The 24067-nt window shown below is 32.0% G+C and overlaps 1 protein-coding gene across 1 annotated transcript in view; it reads right to left on the bottom strand.

Moving 5' to 3' along the window:
* Positions 1–2687: 2687 nt before the first annotated feature.
* The window catches only part of Eif3e (eukaryotic translation initiation factor 3 subunit E), a 42465-nt gene continuing 21085 nt past the window's right edge, over positions 2688–24067 (bottom strand). The window contains exons 8-13 of the mRNA XM_005316248.5: positions 16127–16253; positions 15236–15337; positions 13703–13812; positions 4197–4299; positions 3759–3893; positions 2688–2866 (exon numbers count right to left, since the gene is read on the bottom strand). Of these exons, the coding sequence (XP_005316305.1) occupies positions 2828–2866; positions 3759–3893; positions 4197–4299; positions 13703–13812; positions 15236–15337; positions 16127–16253 (616 nt within the window). The 3' untranslated portion in view covers positions 2688–2827. The remainder of the gene's footprint in view (positions 2867–3758; positions 3894–4196; positions 4300–13702; positions 13813–15235; positions 15338–16126; positions 16254–24067) is intronic.

The following is a 24067-nucleotide window of genomic DNA, read 5'->3' as shown; positions in this document are numbered from 1 at the left end:
AGGAAAGATGGTGGAATGAGATGGACATCATTACCCTAGGTACATGTATGATTGCACATATGGTGTGATTCTACATCATGTACAGTTGGAGAAATGAAAAGTTGTGCTGCAATTGTGTACAATGAATCAAAATGCATTCTGCTGTCATATATACCTAATTAGAATAAATAAATTTTAAAAAAGAAAATGCCTTAGTACATGTTCATTAGCTGTCAAAACTCAATTGTTCCTTGAATTTTTACTGGTCCAGTAGGGCACATTTGATAACCTCTTAGCTGCTTGACTAGGTAATTATCCAGAAATATTTGTTAGCCCATTAGCATCGTTTGACTGAGTTGTAGTTTTTAAATAGAGTCAATAGTCAATATTAATAATGTCTCAAAGTAAGGTTTGACTCTTTGGTTTCTGATGAAAAGGGGAAAATGCAGATTTTCTCACTTCTTAAGTAGTCTAATGTATACAATTCTATACGGCTTTGCAATTAACTACTTGTTAACAGATCAGTACCTGTGATTTATGGAATTATATCCTACTTTAAAGGATTTGTTTCTATCTTGTTACTAAAGTCACTTTTTGGTACTTTCTCTATGAACCTTGATCATTTTGTTCTAAAAAGAATCCACACACTACATAGTTCTTCATATATATCTTCCAACCCTATCTTTAGCATGTTCACAATACTGGCAAATAATATATTAGCACTTAGCTTACTCTAATCAGTAATCTTGCCACTAGTTTCAGCACCTCTGGACTATGGTTTAAAGTATCAATACTCCAAGCCAGGGCTAGAAATCTTAGGAGGTGGTCCAATTCTGGCACTTGGGTGTTTCTGTAAATAAAAATCTTACTGGAACACAACCATAAGCATTCATTTACATGCAAAAACTGCCTTTGTGCTACAAGATAGTTGAATAGTTGCAACAGAGAACATATGGTCTCTGTTACAGAAAGCTTGTTGGCTTCCTACTCTAAGTTTAGTATTAGACGTTCTCTAAGTTCTTTAAATGGAAGATGCAATTAATTATTGTAGTCTCTATAAACAACTGCATGTTGGAGGTGGCCTAAAAGACAAAAAAAAAAAAAAAAAAGCGGGAGTGGAGAGAAAGAAAACGCATGTATCTTTTCTTTGTACCATTACATAAAAGCAGAAATATTTTATCTGTATTTTAATTCAATAACCAAAGGCGGAGGGGGAAGACCTTGTAAAGGAGATCCAATAAAGGCCTTAGACTTCTTAAATACCTTAGCTATCCAGTAAATTGTGTGTGTGTGCACTTATGTTGTCTAATATAGTCATTATAAAATTCAACTTATACTCCTATTTGGTCTCTGAAGCTACACAGTGATTAAAGAAGTTTTTGAAGAAACCAAGGAACATCTTTATTTATAAAATCCCCCAAATGGAAAGAGCCAAATATCTTTCGATGGGTACATAGTTAAAAAACATGGTACATCAATACCATAAAATCCAATAAAAAGCAACAAATCAGTGATCTATATGACAATTTCAATGGATCTCAAGGAATTGAATGAAAATATATGAAATATAATAATCTCAGGGTAAAGGTCTGCCTCACATGTGTGAGGCCCTGGAATTGTTCAATTCCTAGCACAACCATGAATAAATGAATGGAAGGAAGGAAGGAAGAAAGGAAGGGAGGGAGGGAGGGAGGGAGAGAGGGAAAAAGGGAGGGAGAAAAAGCTAATCTTGAAAGGTCCCATATTACATTCAATTATATCTGCAGGGGGTTACAAAAATCCATGGAGGTTTAAGTCTCTTACATAAAAAAAATAATACGGGGCTGGGGATGTGGCTCAAGCGGTAGCGCGCTTGCCTGGCATGCGTGCAGCCCAGGTTCGATCCTCAGCACAACATACAAAACAAAGATGTTGTGTCCACCGATAACTAAAAAAAAAAATAAATAATTCTCTCTCTCTCTCTCCCCCTCTATCACTCTCTCTTAAAAAAAAATAATAATAGTATTTGGATATTAACTAGGCACTTCTTGCTATATCTTTAGACTATTTATAATGCATAACACAATAAAATTACTACATAAGTGGTGAATTAAAGAAATAATCACCAGAAAAGTCAAGTCTGCATACAGAACCTGCAGACACAGGGGGCTAACTTTAATTCTACTTGTCATATTCTCATTATGATAAAATTCTGGCGATGGAGAACAGATTAGTTTTTCTTGGGGAATTAGAGCTGCTAGGTTAGTTAGAGTTACAAAAAGGTCACATGAAAATGATCTAATGAGAGTATTGCACCTTGACTGCAATGACAGTTACACAAATCTATACATGTGATAAAATACTTTAGAGGCATTCACACACATTGAACCAATGTCAATAACCTGGTTGTTTTTTAAAAAAAATATTTTTAGTTGTATATTAACACAGTTTCTTTATTGTTTGTTTATTTTCCTGTGGTGTTGAGGATGGAACCCAATGTCTCACATGCGAGAGGCAAACTCTCTACCACTGAGCGACAACCCCAGCCCCTAACCTGGTTTTGATATTTTATAAGATTAAAAAAAATAATAATAAAAGAGGGGAAACTGGGTTTAGCTGACACAGACCTCACTGTACAATTTTTTCAACTTTTTACGAATATATAAGTATTCCAAAATAAAAAGTTAAAAACACATACTTGCACATACAAGGAAAAAAATCACAACAAATGAAAATGAACCACAGCCAATTTTATTTAAATTCTTCAAAATGTACACTGAATATGTTAATTGCTTCTAAAATGTGTCACCCTTTATATATTGGCTTTATTATTTCATATTCCCCCTTTTCATGTATTCTTTACAGCTCTTCAGTAGAAGCCAGAATCTTGGGTTGCCCAGTTAGGTGCCTAAAATGTGCAGAAAAAAATTGACATGGTAAATAGAAAATACTTTCTGAAAAAGCTAACATATAAAAAAGTGTTACAGCATTAATATAACTTTTGGCAAATAGCAAAATATAACAATAACAGAATCATCAACACTGAAACAATAATCGATACAAAGTGATCCTGGAGTAAACAGAAAAAAAAATCATAAAATTTATTAATAATTCAGTTATTCTAGACTTGGTTGAAAGATGCCATTCTAATTCATCCTTTTCTTTTAAAATTAACCTTTCTCTAAAATCTCAATTAAATGGAGTACCTGAATGTTCCACAATTTCCTCCTACCTAACAACTTCCCAATGCCCAGCCACATATAATTTTAACACCTAAAGAGAATTAAGGATGATTTGGAATCTCAAAATTACAAGGTCATTCAAGTTCCCTCAATATCTAATATACAGGATCTCTACCAAAATAGGGCATTATTTTTTGACAGTTAAATATGAACATCAGATAAAAGATATAATGAATTTTGTAAAAAACCAGTATTAATAGGTAAAACAAGACCAACATTTTAATAGACACATTTCTTTTACTTAGAAAGAACACACATTTCAAGCACAAGAAGGCTACACATGTAGGTATGTTATCAACTACTAACTAAATGAAATATTGAAACCATGAAGAAATGAGTTAATGAAGTCACACAGGAAGACAAAATTGTTTCAGTTCCTTAATCTTAACATATATAATACTTCATAGAAAAAATTATTTTCAGTTAGTAATTTCCTAAAACAAGATGTTTATAAAGTTGGAAAGATAAAAATCTGATACTGAAATGTTTTCCAAATTCATGCAGCAATTATGTTCTTGCTAAATCCCAGACAGAAAGAAAAAAATAAGTGGTTCTTACCTCTGACCTACTATTCTGATTAAGTTTCTTTTCAATATTCATGGCCAACATCTGGCTTCTAAAAGAAAGGCTTTTGGTCTTTTCAATCACTTGCTGATAGGGTGAGACTGCATTGTTACCCATAACCACATGGCCCTAAAATGAAGCAGAGGAAAATTGTTCCTGTAATGCTAATGACAAGCTTCCCAGTAAGGCATGAGCATGACATGACAATACTACGTATTGTTACACATATTTTTATATACTGTACAGAAATAACAATAATTATGTGCAAGAAAAAACCAAGAGGTTGATGTTAACCTCAAAGAACTATTATGCATTAAAAAAAATGAAACAAAAATTCTTAATAGATTAAATGTACCAATAGAAAATTCCCAGAAGTAGTAAAAAAATCAGTGATTATGATTTAGTATGTACCATAACTAACACAATACTCACTAATTTAGAATCAATCTTGGCATCCAGTCTTGCATTTCTAATCAAATTCACAATCCATCTTTCAGCTTCTTCTGGAGTCATGTTCAGTTTATCTGCCAACATACTAATAACAAAAAAAGTAAAAACAGCAATGTTAATTAACCAGGCCAAAAACTTGTTTTACATACATAGTGTTTGATCCACTTTGTACAGAGACTTCTGGGTTACATTCTTTTACATACCATGTCTGCATTGTTCATATTTATGTCTACTGTCTTGTAATGTTTTCATTTCACCAGCCAGACTATAAGATCCTTGAGTGGAAGGTACTATGTCTGTATTTATAGAAATCCTTCTGGTTTCTGGTGTACCACCTTATACATAACAATGTGAGGGAAAAACAGGTTTTATGATATATAATGATTATACAAAGTAAACCTATAAGGAGCATCAGTAAATAAGTATAATCTAATGAAAAACAACAAAAGCAAAAGGATACTGTGTATGATTATGTTACAAATTCAGGTTTCTCCACAGAGATGTACACCACATAACCTAAATGGCTATCAAACTGAGATAATCAGAAAGACAAACTCTTTAAGTCCTTCATCTAAAAATGTTTTCTGACATCAATCAATCTGTATTTTATATTTTTTCAACTTATAATCAGATTTTAGATGACCACTGCAGTGCTAGATTTATCAGGGCTAAAACAAAGTTCTAGCTTTTATAGCAGCTAAATCATCAGTCAGTTGATGGGAGAGTATCTATGTATGCATGTATAGTATTAAAAAATATAATATATATGCACGCATATATGACATATGATAATATTACACAATAGCCAGCCCCTTGGTGTAATCACTGGTTTGATTAAAACATCAACAAAATAATTCCTTGCAAAAAGACTACAATTCCTGAACTGATAGCATTCTCACCTTTAAAATGCAAATATTTAAGACATTAGTATAATTAATTCTTATAATTATGTAATTCTAGAGCTCCCAACCAAACTCTAACCTAAATTTACTTAATAAAAGTATCTTTATAAAAATAATTTCTCTGTGGTATTCTTATTTCATGTTTATTGACAGGGAGTTAAAATGTGAAAATTAAGTTGGGCTACCAATACAAAGGTACAAATTTATGAAGAGGTGATTTCTAAAATCCCAAAATAGGAAAGAGTACCGTTTTATTTAAACAAAAAGGTATTTTTTTAAGGAAGAATTCTTATAATTGTGTTTTCTGTGGCTTCCTTTTATTTTTCATGGGTACTTGACTTGTTTTAGAGAAATATAAATTCCATTCTCATGTGCACTAAAGTAAGCAAATCTGAAGCTGCTAATTTAGAAATAAATAACAAGTTTTCCAAAATTTTATACTCATATTTTTCTTCAGTTAGCAAAGGTAAAATAACTACTGAAATTGAAATCTTTAAGATCTATATTCTTTTAAAAAGCAGAAACAATTTTTACATAGCAAGTATAAAAGTTTTTAAAGTTACAATATAGAACCTACTTACAAGCTATTAAAGTAATAACAAAATATCTAGTCTTGAAACCTAAGTTAAGATTCCTCTCCTTGTTGCCTATGCCCAATTAAGAAATTCTTCTGTCATTAATCGTAATTTCTCATCTAAAGTTCCTTACACATCTATTCTCATTTTTAAAGACTCTCATCTCCACAAGCCATACTAAACCTCTCTGTTCATTAAACACGCCATACTCTTAAATACTTCAGGGCCTTTGCACATGCTGTGAAATCTGCTTAAATAGGCCCACTTTCGCTTTTCTTCACTTAGAGCTGTTAACATGGGTCTCAGCTAAAACAGCATCCTCATAAGCCTTCCAAGACACCTCTTCAAACTATGATGCATTTATTTGGTGCTTTTATAACCAACCCCCTTCCTTTTCAACAGTATCAATAATAGCTGTAGGTTATTTTGTTGTATATCTACTTTTTATTGTAGACCATATATATGTAACCAAAGAGCATGCACTATATTCTCCTTCTTTACTACTATGTATCCAGCAATTAGCACAATGCCATTCACGCAGGAGACAATAATAGACTGAATCTTATTTTAGTCCCTTTCCTAGTTTAGCCTCCATTGCTATTTCCCAGTTCTCCAACTGATTAACCTCTTAAATCTCAATGTAATCTATTTTACAGAGCTATCAGGTTAGTCTTAAAACCCAACTAATCAGTTTATTCCCAAGCTCCCTTCAAAACAGAGAAACCTGTTTTGAACAGGTTTCCAACATCTCAATATTCTCCCTCATGAATACTACATGCAGACCAAACCAAACCACTTCTCTTCATTCCCTGTCATTTATTTAATAAAATATGAACTGTGTTAGATACTAACACTAAAATATCACCTGATCTTGGCCATTAGAGTTTTAAACAGGAGGTAGGGCAGGGTATAATCACCTAATTCTGAAAATATATAAACTAAGACTAATGAAGAAAAACTTGAAGGACTATATGAAAGGCACAGTGTTTGCCAGTTTTAGTTCAGGGCTTTGCCAACAGTTTTCTTGAGGAAATTATATCTAATTTTCGATTTTAAGATTTAAAAAAAATCAATTTATGTAACTACACTATAATTCTCTTATCCCACCTCTTTCTTTAAATCCATATTCTAAATCTTGTATTCCAACACGGCTGAAAAAAATTCAACATTGCAAGACAATTTTGCAAGACCCAAATGATTTACATGCTGTGAGCTCTAACTGCACTTTGGGGATTTACTGTTCGTACTGTGTTGTTGTCCTTTACTTTAGTGAATCAAGTCAAAGAAAAACCTGAAATTAGGTCTAAGAATTGTTATTAAATTATTGATGGTGTCTCAGATTACCTAAGCCATCAATCTTTCCTACAGTGAATTAAATATGGCAATAGTCTAGTTTCTTTTAAGTAACATGAAAATACAATAAATTGAATTAATGATTAACAGAAATTCTCAAAGTCTACAATTCTTTTCCATTCTAATAATGTCATACAAAAGTAGTAAAGGTTTGAAAAGTTTAAAAAATGTATTATCCTAGCTGGATAATTACATGGTGGCACATGCCTGTAATCCTAGCTACTTGGGAGGCTTAGGCAGGAGGACTTCACCAACTTTAAAAGACCCTATATCAAAAATAAATAAATAAAAAAGGGCTGGGATGTAGTTTAAGTGGTAAAGCAACCCTGGGTTCAATCCCTAGTACTAGAAGTGGGAGGAATTAATAATATCAGGAAAACTTAAATTTAAAGTAAAAAAAAAAAAAGTTGGCTTAAGTTGTCCTGATGTTATTAGGAATCATTCAATATATCAATAAACTAAGTAAAAGATAAAATGCATCAAATGTAGAATGAGAAAAATATCTAATACAACCCAGATTTTAAACATTAAAAAAATAAATTCTACATTTAGATTACACCAAAAATCTCAACCTTGTCTATAGGTAACTTAAAGGAGACATGTAAATATTTTCTATAAATCTCGTTCATACATCTTTGATTACTTGTCCTGACAAATACCATATTGAATGTTAAATAAGACAGAGTTAAGTACTAATTCAAAAGACAAAGCAAAAATAGTCTATACTCAGTTCAATTTCTTTAATTAAGTATGTTCACGATTCTAGCACAAAACACATTTTTGTTTTGGGCAGTAATTAATACCAGTGGTCCCACTTAAGAACATATATATGTAAATCTTGATGTAGGGACTATCAAGTCTTCAGTGCCTAATCTTTTTAGATGGGTCTCCCTTCTCTGAACTCTCCCATAGCCATCAACCACCACCCCCCACCAACACTTCTTATCTTAAAAGATTTGGGTAAATAAGAATTTGGAGTCCAGCATTTCCTATGTCTTATTAACTGCTTCTTTATATAATCTCACATAAAAATGTTATTTGATAAACATAAATACTGCTGTTTCAGGCATTAAGATATGTGAACCTCTGGCCTAGTTTTTACTGAACGATATGGCTAATATTTCCAAAGAAAAGTATTTCAGGTTTTTAGTAAGTGTATGGTATGAAAATAAAAAATAAGTGTTAAGTAGAAACTGTGTTTAACTGTGAAACTGAAAAGAAATAGAAGAAAAATAGAAGAAAACTGAGAAATGTTAAATGCTGCATGTAATAACTGAAAATTCTCACTGAATTTTCAATATCTTCAGTAGTTAAAAAAGAGTGTACTACCTTATATTACAGTTAAAAAAGAAATACAATGATAATGGTCTTTGAAACTATCTCAGTCTAGCCATGTTCTACTTCTCTCTCCTATCAATAAGTATAATTCTTATGCTTATTGATATGAATTTTTATGTGATATAAGACTTTTAGAAAAACTATTAAGATCCAACACGTAGGACTGGGGTTGTGGCTCTGTGGTAGAGTGTTTGCTTGGTACCTGTGAGGCACTGGGTTTGATGCTCAACATCACAGAAAAATAAAAAAATTAAATACAGGTATTGGATTCATCTACAACTAAAAACATATTTTTTAAAAAGATCTAAAATGTTACTTCATAAAATAAGTAATGATATCATAATTTAAAATCCGTAAGAGTAGTTGGCAAATACTTTCTTTAGTGAAAAGCCAAAACTAGCTCTCTTTAGGGAAATCATATTAATGTATACACCATTGTGTTTATCATACACATTCAAAATATTACTTCCATACTTTGTTTTTTTATCTACAGTTGAAAACTGGTCCAAGAATTATTTTAAAACAGCTTTTAAATTTCAGACACACAACACATCTGATAAACTATCCAGTTATACTAAATTAAACCCACCATGGTAATCTCTTTTGACAGATGTTGCATATTTTATAATAAACAGATTTGTAACTTATCCTACAAATCTATAGGATTGTATATAAACTGATAAAAACATCCTTAACATGCATTTTTATAAAAATATGACTATCACATGTGCTTATAGTCAACAAGTAAGAATGTTCCATATCATGACTGTAGAGTTGTTTAATAAACCACAAATTTCACTATTCTATTCAGCATTTAAAATGTATCCTTTGAGGGACAGGCAAAAGGCCAGAAACATATGCTTTTCCCCCTCAAAAGATAAAATATCAAATAAATATACAGTAATTAGAGGTAGAGGCAAGCCAACATGAACTAGTGAATGGAATAATGTGTCATAATTAGTATTCAGTGGAAAAAAATCTAGTTTGGTGCTTAGGAAATTTCATTTAAAGATTTATCAGGGTTCACCAAAACTTCTAAATTACTTGTTTCATTTCTCCAATACACTAAATATGTCCATGTACTTCTTGCTAACCACTATATAATGTTCTTCAAAACACTTTTCTTAATTTGCAGTTTTATATTCATTTGTGCATTTATTTAATATCTACTTATTCCTCTGTATTTTAAGTTTTTTGAGGGGATACTCTCAGCTTTCTCCCCAGTGACTGGCCTGAGAAGACACTCTCTGTGTGTTCTTCTTTGAACTATACATATTGGTTATTCTGTTATTAATTAATTACTACACTGTTTATTTGTTCTTTCAAAAATTTGAATACTACCTTTCAGAAAAGGTTTTGCACATTCTCAAAAAAAAAACTATAGAATGGGAAGAAGCATGGTTGCAGGGAATAAGAAAGTAGTGGGAGGAAAGTAAGAACAATTCAAATTGAGAGGTCCTTGTGGTAATGGTACCTTGAATGTACCCATGTAAAACATTCAGGTTGCAATATTTTACTATGGTTTTGTTAGATGTTAATAATGGAAGAAAATGAACAAAGGACATGTATGGGAGTGGGGCCCTCCTATAATTCTTAAAACCAAAAAATGATGTTAAGATTTAGGAAAACACACAAGTTTGCATCAAAATTGCTTAAAAGCCTTTTACAAAAATACAGTATAGATTTTACCCCTATTTCCGAGAGTGTTTTTGTCTTTTAGGTGTTCACCCATTATTTTTATTTCTTTTCAAAGATTATCACTTGATTCTGACATGTAATCAGAATCACTAATTTAGATAAAGCAATGATTCCCTAAGTATGACTGTAAAAGAATCACTGGAGAAGCTTTCACTCATTTTCAAGTTTACTCCCTATATTTTTATTAGTACATTATAATTATGCATAATGGTGGTGCTGTTACATATTTGTACATGATATAACAATATAATTTGGTTAGTATTTTTCTCCTTTCTTCATATTTTTTTTTAAGCAATTTTGATTCAGAAAGTTTGGGCAAGGCCAGAAAATCAATTCTTTTTAAGTTGTTTAATTTCTCCAGATTAATTCAATGTAAAGCTGAGTTTAATAACCTCTGGAATAGAGCTGGGTGTGGTGACATATGCTTGTAATCCCAGCTACTTAGGAGGCTGAGGCAGAAGGATATCCAGTTCAAGGCCACCTCAGCAACTTAGCAAGGCCCTATCTCAAAATAAAAAATAAAAAGGACTGGGGATATGGCTCAGTGGTTAAGCACTCCTTGGTTCAACCCCCAGTACAAGAATAAATGAAACATTCTGAATTGAAGAATGGTTGCTTTTTTGCTATGTTTAAAAGTAAATATTAGTTCTATTGATCATTTTCATGAATTCCAAGTCCTTGGAATCTGAATCAAGAGGTTTGCTGCATTTGTGAAAGCCCAACATGAATAATTAATATCAATTATTTTCAGCTTCGGGTATTTCTAATTCAGTGGAGCAGCTTTAAAAATATGAAAAAAGCTACCTTATTTATTATATAAGATATTAGATCACTGATCTCCCATTCCATTACTATACTAGGCTGTAATTTCATGGCAAAAAAAATGGTGACCAAATGTAGTGACTTTCAATTCTGGCTGTACTTTGGAATAACCAGGTATTCTGGCTATATCACAGAACAGCTTACTTTTAGTAAATTTGATTCAAGGTGGCTACAAAGAACTGTGTAAAACAAAGCTACAGAGACTCTGAGTTAAACACAAACTTTGGGATTTCATCTTTACCCTCTGGCTCAACTGACACTCTAAATGGCTAAATGGTCTAAACCTATTACTTCTGAAAATACAAACTGTTTACAATGAAAAGGAATTTATAGTAAGGTACAGAAACCTATTACCCTAGGTTCTGACACTAAATAAGACCCAAGTAAGATTAATGGCCTGAGCCTTAAGTTGCCCAGCTAATGGACTTACACTCTGTGTTTTGTAAACCTTTGTTTCAGAAGTCTCAAGGCTCCAAAATGAATTCTTAGTTGTCAGTAGAAAAAGAGCTATGGGATAAGTAGGCCCTGCTTTGATCTGTTTGTACACATACACAAATATATGTAATACTGCATTTGAAAAAAAGTACTTTAGTTTACATGATGCATAGGCATCATGACCACTCAAGGTTTGAAATCCATGGTTCTACAACTTGAAATGTAAACTACCTTTCAAGTGAACCATGCTGAATAATAGAGATATAACATTCCCATCACTGCAAAAACATCTACTGAAGAGTCTAATCTAGGTAACTGTAGTGGTGGGTTAAAAAGTTCCCAACATTTCTTTCAGCTCAAAAATTCTACCTTAGTATTTAGAGAAAATATACTAATCTGTGTATTCTTTACTTTGCTTTTTTAAAAAATCTATGTATTCTTACTTGTCCAAGTTAGTGAAACATTTCATAGGGAGCTTTAAAGTTTGAACAACCGTAAATGAAAGCAAGTACTATCACTATAGAAGAAAGAGATTAATGAACTTTGGAAAACCACCAGGAATTTAGTCTGAAAATGTTTTAGAGACATTGTATAGCAGAAAATTAAAGGAATCAAAGAAAAAATAAAAATCTACACTATGATAAATCTGAAAATTATTTGGCAATAATAATACTACAGACCAGTTTACAGAAAAATTCCTACTTTATTATTTTCTTTGAGTGAGCTATACATTTCTCCTAAGTAGACAGGAAAAATACTTAAATTTATTTCACTGCTAAACATAGGAAACTGAATCTTAAGAAATAAAAGAGTGAATCCAAGGTCTAGAAGATAATAAAAGCAAACAGTAAGAATTTGAAAAAACCTTTGATTAAAAACACAAAGTTAAAAAACATTGTAATGGGCTGGGTGTGGCCTGTAATCCCAGCAGCTTTGGAAGCTGAGATAGGAGAATGGTTGGTTCAAAGACAGTATCAGCAAAGGGGAGGCGCTAAGTAATTAAGTGAGACCCTATCTCTAAATAAAATACAAAACTGGGGTGGGGATGTAGCTCAGTGGTCAAATGCCTGAGTTCAATCCCTGGTACCCCTCAACCCCCCCAAAAAAACCCCAAACACTGTAATGTACAAAAATGTTAGCTTACTACTACAAAGAAGAAAAGAAATTTATTCACTTAACAAATATTTACACTGTACAAAGCATGCTAGGTGCTACAAAATTAGTACAGTCAGCGATAAAGACGCAAAAGGGAGAGAGAACATTTCAAAAGGTTCACAACCGGGGTAAAGAAGTTCTAAACAACAAACAAAAATCCCCAAACACCCAAGTGACCACATTTTAACGATAAATGGAGAAAATTCCACAACGAACACCAAAATGCTAACATTATTCTCTCACAAGCTCTAATTATAAATCTTAAGAACAAACAATGCATGAATTCAGTTATTACCTCTTTATCTCAGACTATAAATGTATTGTGTAAGACAGATTTTTAAAATTATGTCTTCATGCTTTAGTAAAGTACAAATAAAACTAAATTTCAAGATCAACAAGAAAAGTCCCATGATCTCTATACTTCTAACTCTGGATAAACACTTCCTGATAATCACTTAAATAACAGCCCACTAAAATAACATTAAAGAAAAAGAATTTGGTCTACACACAATTCCTCAGAGGCAAACATTAAAGTACTAAGTTTTTATGTTTTTTATTTGACTTCATCTGTGGCCAAAGGCAGTAATTATTTTTCAAACTCTAAAATGTGAAATTAGTTTCGAATAGGTTATGTACATTTCACAATTTTTTTCCCAATAATTTTCTCACATAAAAGAAAATTTCAACTAAAATTCACCATAATTTTTCCATGTTTCAACATTTTAGGATGTCACAGGAGTTTACTGTATGAGAATTCAAATAGGTAATTAAATAAAACAAACTTAATTAACAAATGATTACCAAATGTAGTGTCTTTCAACAAAACTTAAAATTTACTGAGGGCTAACTACTTATTTCAACTACTTTTGAAAATCCTTTTAAAACTGGTAACTTTGGTTTTCTTCCTATGTAATGGTACAATAGTATTTACTCCTTACCAAGTAACTAGGAATCTTATACTACCTTAAACTTCTTATTTTGAAAAATTATGCTGTGCCACACACATGAAAACTAAAAATATTTCTGAGTCTGCAGCATCAAAAAGTTAATTTTTTATAAATCTCTAATAAATTGTTTCCTTTTTATTTTATAAGTGAAATAAAATAAAGAGTCAATTAACTGGGATTCTAGTAAGTATAACTATTTTATAATAAGCGGAAAATTCCAGGAATTTGAAAGTAAAAAATACATATCAAATCAGGGTTCTTACTTAATGCTGATACACTGGTGGATTCGACAAAAAGTCTCAAATATAAACAGACGGGCATTTTCAATGAAATCCTCAAGACAAGCCACCAGGAAGAAGTCATTCACAAGCACCTATATGTGTAAAATGAAAAAAAAAAAAATTAATGATTCATACAAGCAATTTTCAAAACCTGACTCAAACGCTCTGTCTGCTTTACTTACTGTTCTAATCACTACAACTATACCACCTAAACAGAGTTCTACACCATAGCACTCTCAAGACACTACATATGTTCTAGCATCTAACAACTTAAACAAGCAGTAAAACAATGGTTGAGGAAAAAAGACCTCAAAACTCATTCCACTGATGACTTTAAATAACAGAGCAATCTTTTGAGAAAGAATAGATTTGTCTTGTCCTATATACAGAAGACCTCTGGAGATATCTTTTTAGGCTACTTAAATAACAGACATGAATACTTCTGTGACAGAAAAAAGTAGGCTTGGAAAGCTAAAGGAAAGGTATCAAGGGATGGCTCCTATTCCATAGGAAGAATATTTTAACTCCAAGAACAGCAATCAGGTAACATGGATTTACAGGAAGGCCTCCATATTTAGCATAGTGAATATACTCCAAAAATGTCACAGATGACAATAAATATACAAATTATCAAACTGGATTCTAATTTTCTATTTTGTCTAATGTTTGAAAATTATGTCTGGCCAAGTGCAGTGGCACACATCTGTAATATCAGCAACTTGGGAAGCTGAGGCAAGAGGATCCTAAGTTCAAAGTCAGCCTCAGCAACTCAGCAAGGCCCTAAGCAACTTAACTAAAAAAGTACCCTTGAATTAAATCCCTGGCACCAACTAAAACAAAACAAAACAAAAAAAAACAAAAAACACAACTCTGAATGTGTATTTCCATACATATATATATATATATATTTTTTTTAGAGAAATAAGATCTTAGCCTGTCAACTTAGCCTGAGTACAAAAGATAAAACTGATGTCTAGTAACTTGAGAATCTAGTAAATGGAACTATGCTTATCAGGTAAGTTCTTATTTTAGTAATTTAAAACTCATTAACTAATTCAAGTTTCAATTAAACAATAGAAACACCATAGTTATTTCATAACTACAACTCTGAAGACAGCCACCAATAAAACAAAACAGTGAATCGCAGTTGTGACATGTAATTCAGTGACCCAGCCTATACATATAAAAGACCTACCTAATTAAGTATTCATGTGTGCATTTAAAATACCTCCATTTTTTAAAAGTTGTAGATGAACACAATACCTTTATTCATTTATTTGAATCCAGTGCCTCCCATGTGTTAGATGAGTACTCCACCCGGGCTACCATCCCAGCCCAAAATACCTCCACTGTTTTAACAAACTAACTTAACATATAAGCCAACATTAAAAATATCTTCACTCTTATAATTTCCAAATAATCTGCCATTTTAAGATTAACATATTTCTGATTCAACTGATTAACTCTATAATATTAAAAAATGTAATTAGTTTATAAGTAAATATTTATACTCACCGATTCACATTCTCTCAGCTTTTTCTGAGCCCCATCAAAGTCAAAGTTAACATATAAGCATTCAACAAATTCTGTAATTGGGTCTTTATATGTATAAGACTCCTGTTAAATTAAGTCAAATGTCCAGTTAGATTGGATTAAACCCTGTTTATCAACTGCTCCTAAAAGATCCCACTCTTCCTGTTTCCTTCCTCTTTACCATTGATTCATAGCAAATAACCTAGCATCATCTTCTCAAAGCAATTGCTACAATCCTGATTCCAGATCACCGTAAGGTTGTAATACTTTTCAACTCCAAATTCTCATCTTAAAATCATTCCAAAGCTTGACCAAAGTGTCCTTTAGTTTATAAACAATGATGAACTTTCCCAGGTACAGATATATTCTTTTTTACCTACTAGTGACAATTACTTCTTTGTAATTTATTTTATTCTTGGATAAAATTTTTACAATTTCTCCTAATCCATGGTGTTTTAAGGGTTTTTTTTTTGGAGGGGGGGAGGGGAGCTCACTACAAATCAATCAGCAGGGCTGTATGGCTTATGCCCAACTTGAAGACTATTCTAAAGGTCATTCCTCTAGAATTAGGCAGCTAATGATCTCCCAAACAAGCAGCTCCAGATAGCTTGTCTTTGCAGTAAGAGCAACACATATGCATTAAGTAGTCACCTAGCAAACAGCAATAATCGTTCATATCACATCTAACATAAGAATATCTTGGACATAAAGACAGTAAATGCTAATTTAAATCTCTTCTGACTTCTAAACTTCATGTATGCTTCTCTCCTATTTTCAGTACATTTTTACCTTAAGAAATAAGAGTCTTATTTTAGAAAATCAGACTAGACCTAAAGTTGTGGTACTTTAAAAAAAAATAAAGATTTGTTTTACCTGTTGAATAACTTTTACTAGATCTTTTAGCACCTGCCGGCGTTTGCGAACATCTTTGTTTGTTATAACTGCAGTAGTCAAATAACGGAGAATATGTGGACACATTGTCTGAATTGCATTAAGATATCTAAGGTAAAAATAATAGTTAATATTCAGTAACTTATCTAGTTTTCTACGTCTACAACCCAGTGTGAGTTAAACACTTGAGCGCCCATCAGATGCACTGTTTTACTAGCCTGAAAATGAACACTGAAGAATAAATATTGTAAGGACATCACCTCCAAGGAATTAAAGAAAGCGCATTCAACTATAGTAATCTAAATGACAATCCAGCTACTATTTAACTTAGAGTGAGATGAAAGACTCATTTAAAAAACTAAGTATTACATATCATTGCTGACTTTGAAAGGCTAAGTAGATGTGCTGCCAGTATATTCTGAAAAACTACTAAGGTTATGACTTTTCATTCAGCCATTAGAATAATTATGTGAAAACTTTCTGTGTGCAAAACAATCATCATAATTAGAAAATCAAGCACTTACACAAATGTAACAATAAGGGATGAAATACTGGGAACAATAGGGAGAAGTCAACTATTACATTATTACACAATCTGGGTTAAATCAATAGCAAAAGCAATCAGAAAAAAGGGAACAGATGTCAGGTAATGTCAACAGAGCCTTGGCTAATATTTAACAAATCTTGCTATGACAATCAAGAATGGATAACCCCCTCTGACATGCCATGTATTTCTTCTGAAAAATTCCTTAAATAACTCCTTATTTATTTACCTAACAGGTACTCAGTGGGCACCTCTGAGTGCCAGGTTTCATGCTAGTTTAGTGGCTGAACACTTAAACCCTAAAATCCCCTAAACCCCACATGAATTGCTCTCCCAATATTCCCCTAAAAACCTAAATCCTAGTAATCCATCAAAGTCCAACTTAAATATCTTATCTTCCAAGTTCTCTCAGTCTATAATTTTTTTTTCTATTTTATTGTACTGTAGATTCCCTACAAATACACTTTAAGAGGACCCTAGAATTTAACACTTAATACTATATAGTGCCACTCAATCTCCCTTAAATGCTCCCTAAACAAGGCAAGGTATAAAAAGAATCAATATCCATTCAAGAATATAAAAACTTCTAGGGGGTTGGGATTGTGGCTCAGTGGTAGCGTGCTCACCTAGCACGAGTGGGACATGGGTTCGATCCTCAACACCACATAAAAATAAAGGCATTGTGTTGTGTCCACCTAAAAAATTAAAACAAAACAAACAAAAAAAAAATAGGAAGAGAGACCTAAAATGTACCAAATAAAAGTTGTATCAAGCCAGGCACGGTGGCACACGCCTGTAATCCCAGCAGCTCGGGAGACTGAGGCAAGAGGATTGCAAGTTCAAAGCCAGCCTCCGCCAAAATGAGGCACTAAGCAACTTAGTGAGACCCTGACTCTAAATAAAATACAAAATAGGGCTGGGGATGTGGCTCAGTGGTCGAGTGCCCCTGAGTTCAATCCCTGGTACCAAAAAATAAACAAACAAATAAATAAAAATAAAAGTTGTATCATCTTAGAAACTGAACCTGAGTTTCAAGTGGCAATTTAAAAACCTGTAATTCTCATTCAGAACAATTAATAATTCTCCACATTCTCTTGCCAGCAACCTCACATACAAGCATAGGAGGACATAATTGTTTTCTTACTATTAGTGTAGCAGACACTTATGAGTTCACAAATAATTCATCTGAAATCATTATACAGCAATAATAAATAATAAATTATTGTATATGACGTTAAACTCATATTTCTTTTTTGCTTATCTTGACTTTCTATCATTACACCATATATATTTTTATTATTTTTTTTCTGGAGAATTACTTCCTTGGGAAATCATCTATTTCTGATAGAAACAAACTGAGATAATGTAGGTACATATTATATATAAAAAATTTTAATTTACTATAGTAAATTTAGATTTAACAATAACTTCACTTAACTAGGTTCAAATTTAGAGGTTCTGACACAAATGTTTATCAATAAATGCTGACCTGAAATGAGACCTCACATACTTTTTTTTGGGTAGTACTGCAGATCAAACCCAGTACCTCATGAATGCTAGGCAAGCACTGTACCACTAAGCTCATACCCAGCTCTTTTTTATATTTTGTCTTTCAAAACATTTTTTTTTTTTTGTAGACTGGTACTACTAAATACTGCTATTAATCAAAAAGCATATACTTTAATTGGGTTTAATATACTTATTGCTTATTCTATTAAATTCTTCTTTTGATATTGCCTTTAAGTGTCATTATACTTAAGATTAATCACCTCCAATTCAACTGGGTTAAATTTTGAAATATGAAAATTTCCTTTGTACTTAATTGTCTAAAATTTTTGGAAACTGTTATCTGAGCTTGAATATACGGCTGTTGAAAATTGTAGAAATGAAGGTCTTTGGACAGAATAGAAAATGTATGTTGCTAGACGTTACTTGTGACTCATATATGTTGTCACTGAAAGACTTCAGTATGAATTTTACCATTTTACTTTGTAATTTTATATTGAACAGACTAAAAAACAAAGACTGCAGCAAAAGTTAATAGTGAATCATTTAGTGTGTGACAGTAGTAGTTATGGGCAATGTTTATCACTTAGGAAAATGTCATTCTTCCCCTAGAGTACTATGGTCTCAATATCCTCAACTATAAACAACTGTTTTAGCTTTTAAAAAGCTTAGTTTCTCTGGACATGTTTCTTTGGCTGCTGCAATTAAAAAAATTTTTTTAACAAAATCACCAATGAGAAATAATTTTCCTTAACTGGAAAATTTTATTTTTAATACCAATTATAATCAGTCAGAACCAATAAGAAACTTGCTTTGGTTGAAACTTCATTTTTATTAATTTGTGAGGAAATTCTGCTATGATTCAATATTTAAATTTTCTGAAAGTTGTTTTCTAACCAGTTGCAAATACTGGTATAAGTGTACAGTTTGGTGACATGGACATATATGGTATTCTTTTAGCATATTATAGTGTGAACTTGTTGCTTTACTATCTAATCCAGTATAAGGAAAAAATTCCACTCCATTGTGCCTTAAAAGCACATTTAAAGTCCATCTGTCTCTTTGTTTTGACGTAAATATTCACTTATAATAATAAAAATATATAAGTAAACAAAATGTTTCAGTGTGATAATACACATGGCATGAAAAACATCATTCAGGTATAACTGTAGCATCCATAGCAGTAGAATGGGAGACAAAGCATAATGTATAACCTCTATCTCAACTACTCAACTCCACCAGTATACTTCAAAAGCAGCCAAACAGTATCTATATACATATCTAAGATCACCTACATATCCTAGTAAGAGAAGCTGCTTTCCAATAAAAACTTATGGACAATGAAGTTTAAAGTTCATATAGTTTTCAAATCACAAAACATACTTCATTTCCCCTCAAGCCATGTAAAATGTAAAAGCTATTCTTAGATCGAGAAAGCATAGGAAAACATTGGCCATGGGCAAGATTTATCAGCCAGTGATTCAGAGTTTGCAGACCCCTAATACACAGCATTTCCATGGTTCTGGATTTCCAAACAAAGCAAAGATATCCCACTTTTTAAGGCAGAAGTGATCCATTCATCCCGTGCAAGTATGTACAGGAAAACAGAGGAAGGTCATGACATAGGGATTAGGAATAATTCTTTCAAAGCTATCTCAATACCCATTCTTATGATTATCAATTATAATGATAATCAAATTTAAAATAATATTTAACTCAGACACAAGGAAAAACATAAATCCATGTTAACAGCCTATATATTACCAGTGTATTCTTTTATTTTACCTCTCTGGTTTATTATCTTTTTTCTCTGTCAATCCAAATTGAAGAGTCTAAATTTTCATTTGGATGTTCCAACTTTTCTCCAATTCTCACCAATGTATTCTCCTGTTACTTTCTGTGTTATTAGTTTGGACTATAAACTATTTGAAAATGGGCAATACCTCTCCATTTTTATATCAAATTCTATCATTTTTTAATTTTAAATAAGAGCCTCAGTATTTCTTTTAAAATGTTATTTCATGGTAGCTGAGTAAAAAGGTTTCAGTTTATTTTTTTACTCTAGTACAGCCATGTTCCAACTGTACAATTTTACTGAAGTTTTCCTAGTGTTTCACAATCATAAGTCAGAAAATTTAGTAATCAAAAGATAATACAAAAATATGAAAACTAATGGCAGGACAAATTCGAGGTACCACCTAGATGTCCTGTTAATAATAAAACTTGAAAATTCTTAGGATATTCACATTGTTTTTACATAGAAAGCAAATTAAACTGCTAAGAACTTGGCATCTTTCTCTTTCTAACTGGGGAACAAGAAGGCATTGTAATTTAAATGCATTCTTCTTCGGACACCATTTACATTTAGTAGCAAAGCCTCACCTCTAATAGCCCAGGACCAGGGTTCAACCTTGCACCTGATATATATTATGTTACACTTAAAAGTTCAACATTTTTCAAATGTGTAATCCATTTTAGATATAGAATAAATTATGGCAGAAATGATAATATACACGATCTCAGAGACTTTAACCTGTACTGGCATCTGAACTTCCACTTCAAAGATAAATGAATAAAATTATTTCCAAAATGTACACACACCTTCCCCAATTCATAATTCATTTAAAATATCAATATAACACATTTACATCATTCAGTTAAGTTACTAAAAATCATTAAGTTGTTAACAAATCTTTTGGTCATGGCATCAAACCATACCAGGCACTTTAATTTTTACCTTCATAGTTGTGCAGTTAAATATATACATATATATATATTTGCCAGTTTCAACCAGGTCTTCAATTAGACAGTACAAATCATTAATTCTAAAAACTTCAAACCTTGATTACTAATTTTTTTAATACCCTGTATGACTAAATGGAAATGTACAAAGCACTCCTGCTGCATACTTAAGTGTCATAACTGTCTTTAATAAAAAATACTTGAAGGATACATGAGGACCACTTCATTCCTCTTTGATCCCAGCACCTCATTCCCCCTCCAAAACCTTCATATGGCTCTTAATGAAGCTTACTTGCTTGGAAGGAGGCTCCCAAGAAGGAGGGGGCTGCCCTTTTCACATCTTTTTGACTGTAAGACAGGGCTGTGTATTAGTGAGACAATGAGAAAAGTCCCAGGTAATGGCAGAAATTTGCACTTTGAACACGTGTGTTTTGTGTTGTGGGGGAAAAAATGCTTCAGTGATGATTAGCTCATTTTCTCAAAGAACACTATTTTCACCTAAATGAACCAAAATCAAAGTTATTCAGATTAGGATTTCTTCTAGAAAATGGAGTGAACCAGTCCTTCAGAAATAAAAAATAAAATAAAATAAAATAAAGAACTGTAAAAACTGGAAATACTTCTGCTGTTTGAAAAATTAAAAAAGACTCTTTAAGAAAAGTAGAACTGTGGAAAATTTTTTTTATCTATCACTGGAAGCTTTTCAGCTTTAAAATACCTAAAGCCTTTTCTAATGGGTTTGGCACTGATAGCAATCAATGCAGGGTTTTTTGATGTTGTACAATGTTAACACATTGGAATACCTGCACAACTCACTGCACCAATATTTCCAAAACAACCAATGTGTGTTATAAAGTCATGTATGGGTAAAATTCATTCCAAGTTGTAAAATACATGAATAAGTCTAGAATATCAATATAGTTAAGAACAAGAAGTTTAATGATATGGTTTCAGATTTCATATTAAAAATAACTTTTAAAAAAACGTGTGAGGTTTTGTTGTATTATTCAAAAAGAATATTCACAGTAATCTGAATAGGTGTTTAGATATAAACACACCTGTTTTCTAACTACATACAGAAAAGACTTATATATGAGACTTAGGCTTTCTTCATATACTTTAAACAAAACCCATCAAAACAAATGAAAATTACGTTTAAAAGCAGATATGAAAATCCAGCAAACACAGATGTTAACCAAGCAATTAAAGAGATACAAAAACTAAAAATGCCATTCTTTTCACTAAATTCTTTTGAAAAAGTCATTCTTCACCTAAGTTTCACAAATCCAATCAATTTACTACTTAGCAATTAAGAAATATATACTATTGCTCTAATTTTTAAACTCTGTGTTTAAAACATCAATAAATATAAAACCTGAATAGATATAATCAATGCAAAGAAAATCACATTCAACAATTCTTAATAGTAATAAGGGGTTGACCAAAATATTTAAGGGTCATTGGCTATTTGAAACAGTATTCCCTAAGATAACTCTAATGTCATTCTATTTCTCCTTCCATACATCCAATAGTGCTTCAGCATATATTACTAATTTGGATCACCAAAGAGGGAGGCTTTTAAGTTAAGTATGTTCCAATAGAGGCCTATTTGCTTCATAAAGTTAGAGCATACCCACATATTCACACACTTAAAAAAATATTTTTAGTTGTAGAAATAAATTTCTTTTTATGAGGTGCTAAGGATTGAACCCATCGCCTCATGCATGCTAGGCAAACGCTCTACCACTGTGCTATAACCCCAGATCTACACACACTTTTATCAACTCTGAAATAATAACCCAGAGTCCTTTCAGTGGATTCATTTAAGAACAACAAAACCCCTCAAAATTCCTTCCTTGGTTAACTGATATAATAATGCCACCTGGGGTATTCTTGAATGTAGAGAATATCCTCCAAGAAGAGTTTGTCCTTATGATTTTTAATTTTTAAAATATTATAGCATTCAAGTTTTATTTTCTTTTATTTTCAATGAAATTAATAGGTTAAGACTAGTAATTTCAATATTTTTTACCATATAGTTAATTTTATTTTCATTGCCTTTGTTGTATTTTTCTTTGCTTTTTATTAAAAATTTTAAAAGTGAGCAAGTACTAGAAGCTATATATTAATTTGAGGGCTGGCTTTAAAATATTTCCTTTTATAAAAATTTGATTTTTATCTTAAAATCAAAATCACAATTGTATTACTAATATCTATAACAACAGGTAATGAATTAAAGTTTAATTTCATGAATGTCAAGAGTTGTCAGCAAGTGACTCATTATAGAATTTTCAAAGGGGGTTCAAATACTTTCATCTTTCTAGTTTATATTTCCCTTAGTGCTTGAAAATGTTCTAAGAGCCAGACGAATTCAACATTTCTTTTGGGCTAAATACACAATTGCAAAAAAAACACAGAAGTAGTTATACTACAAAGTGGCAGCATAGAAAGCCAATTCATATTGATTCCTATGGCTGAATTCAGGAAAACCTTTCCTTATCCTTAATCCAGCACTAGGCATCACCAACACTGGAGGCAGCTGTGACAGGATCCATGCTAAGGTCAACTCTGCTCATTCAGGTCAGGCTCATCTCCCCATTCTTCACTTTCAGAATATCAATCCACTCTTAGGATAAACTTACAGGTTTTAGTCAGGAGGGAAGGAAAATACTGACTAAATTATTACTAAATATTGTCTCATTTGCATGCATGTTTGATTAAATCTCCATAGATACTGAGAAATATGTACTCAAATATTGAGTTTGAAATTCTCAAAGCATCTTTTTTTTTCATAAGAATAGTTTGATGGCTGCATAAAGGATACAGGAAAAGGTACTTCTCAAGAACCAGGCTATAAGGGCCTACTCTCATAGTAGTAGTAAGTAAACAAGACAGCAGCTGAGACTAATTAATCACCAGATGAGAGGACCACAGAATAATCTAATAAAAGATATTAACATATTTAAATATATATTGGTCAATATGGAGGAATGAGAGCAATGTAAAGAATGCTGATAGAGAATGATGAAAATAAAACTTGGGAATGTTCAACCAAATGTTTAAGGTGTTACACATGCAAAAATTGCATGGTCCTAGTAGCAGGAATATTCCTATTGCAATGATGGTTGTCT

This window comes from Ictidomys tridecemlineatus, chromosome 7 (assembly GCF_052094955.1).
Source record: "Ictidomys tridecemlineatus isolate mIctTri1 chromosome 7, mIctTri1.hap1, whole genome shotgun sequence".
NCBI classification, from domain to species: Eukaryota; Metazoa; Chordata; class Mammalia; order Rodentia; family Sciuridae; genus Ictidomys; species Ictidomys tridecemlineatus.
The sequence above is the reverse complement of the archived record's forward strand: the minus strand, read 5'-3'. Positions and strand labels throughout refer to the sequence as shown.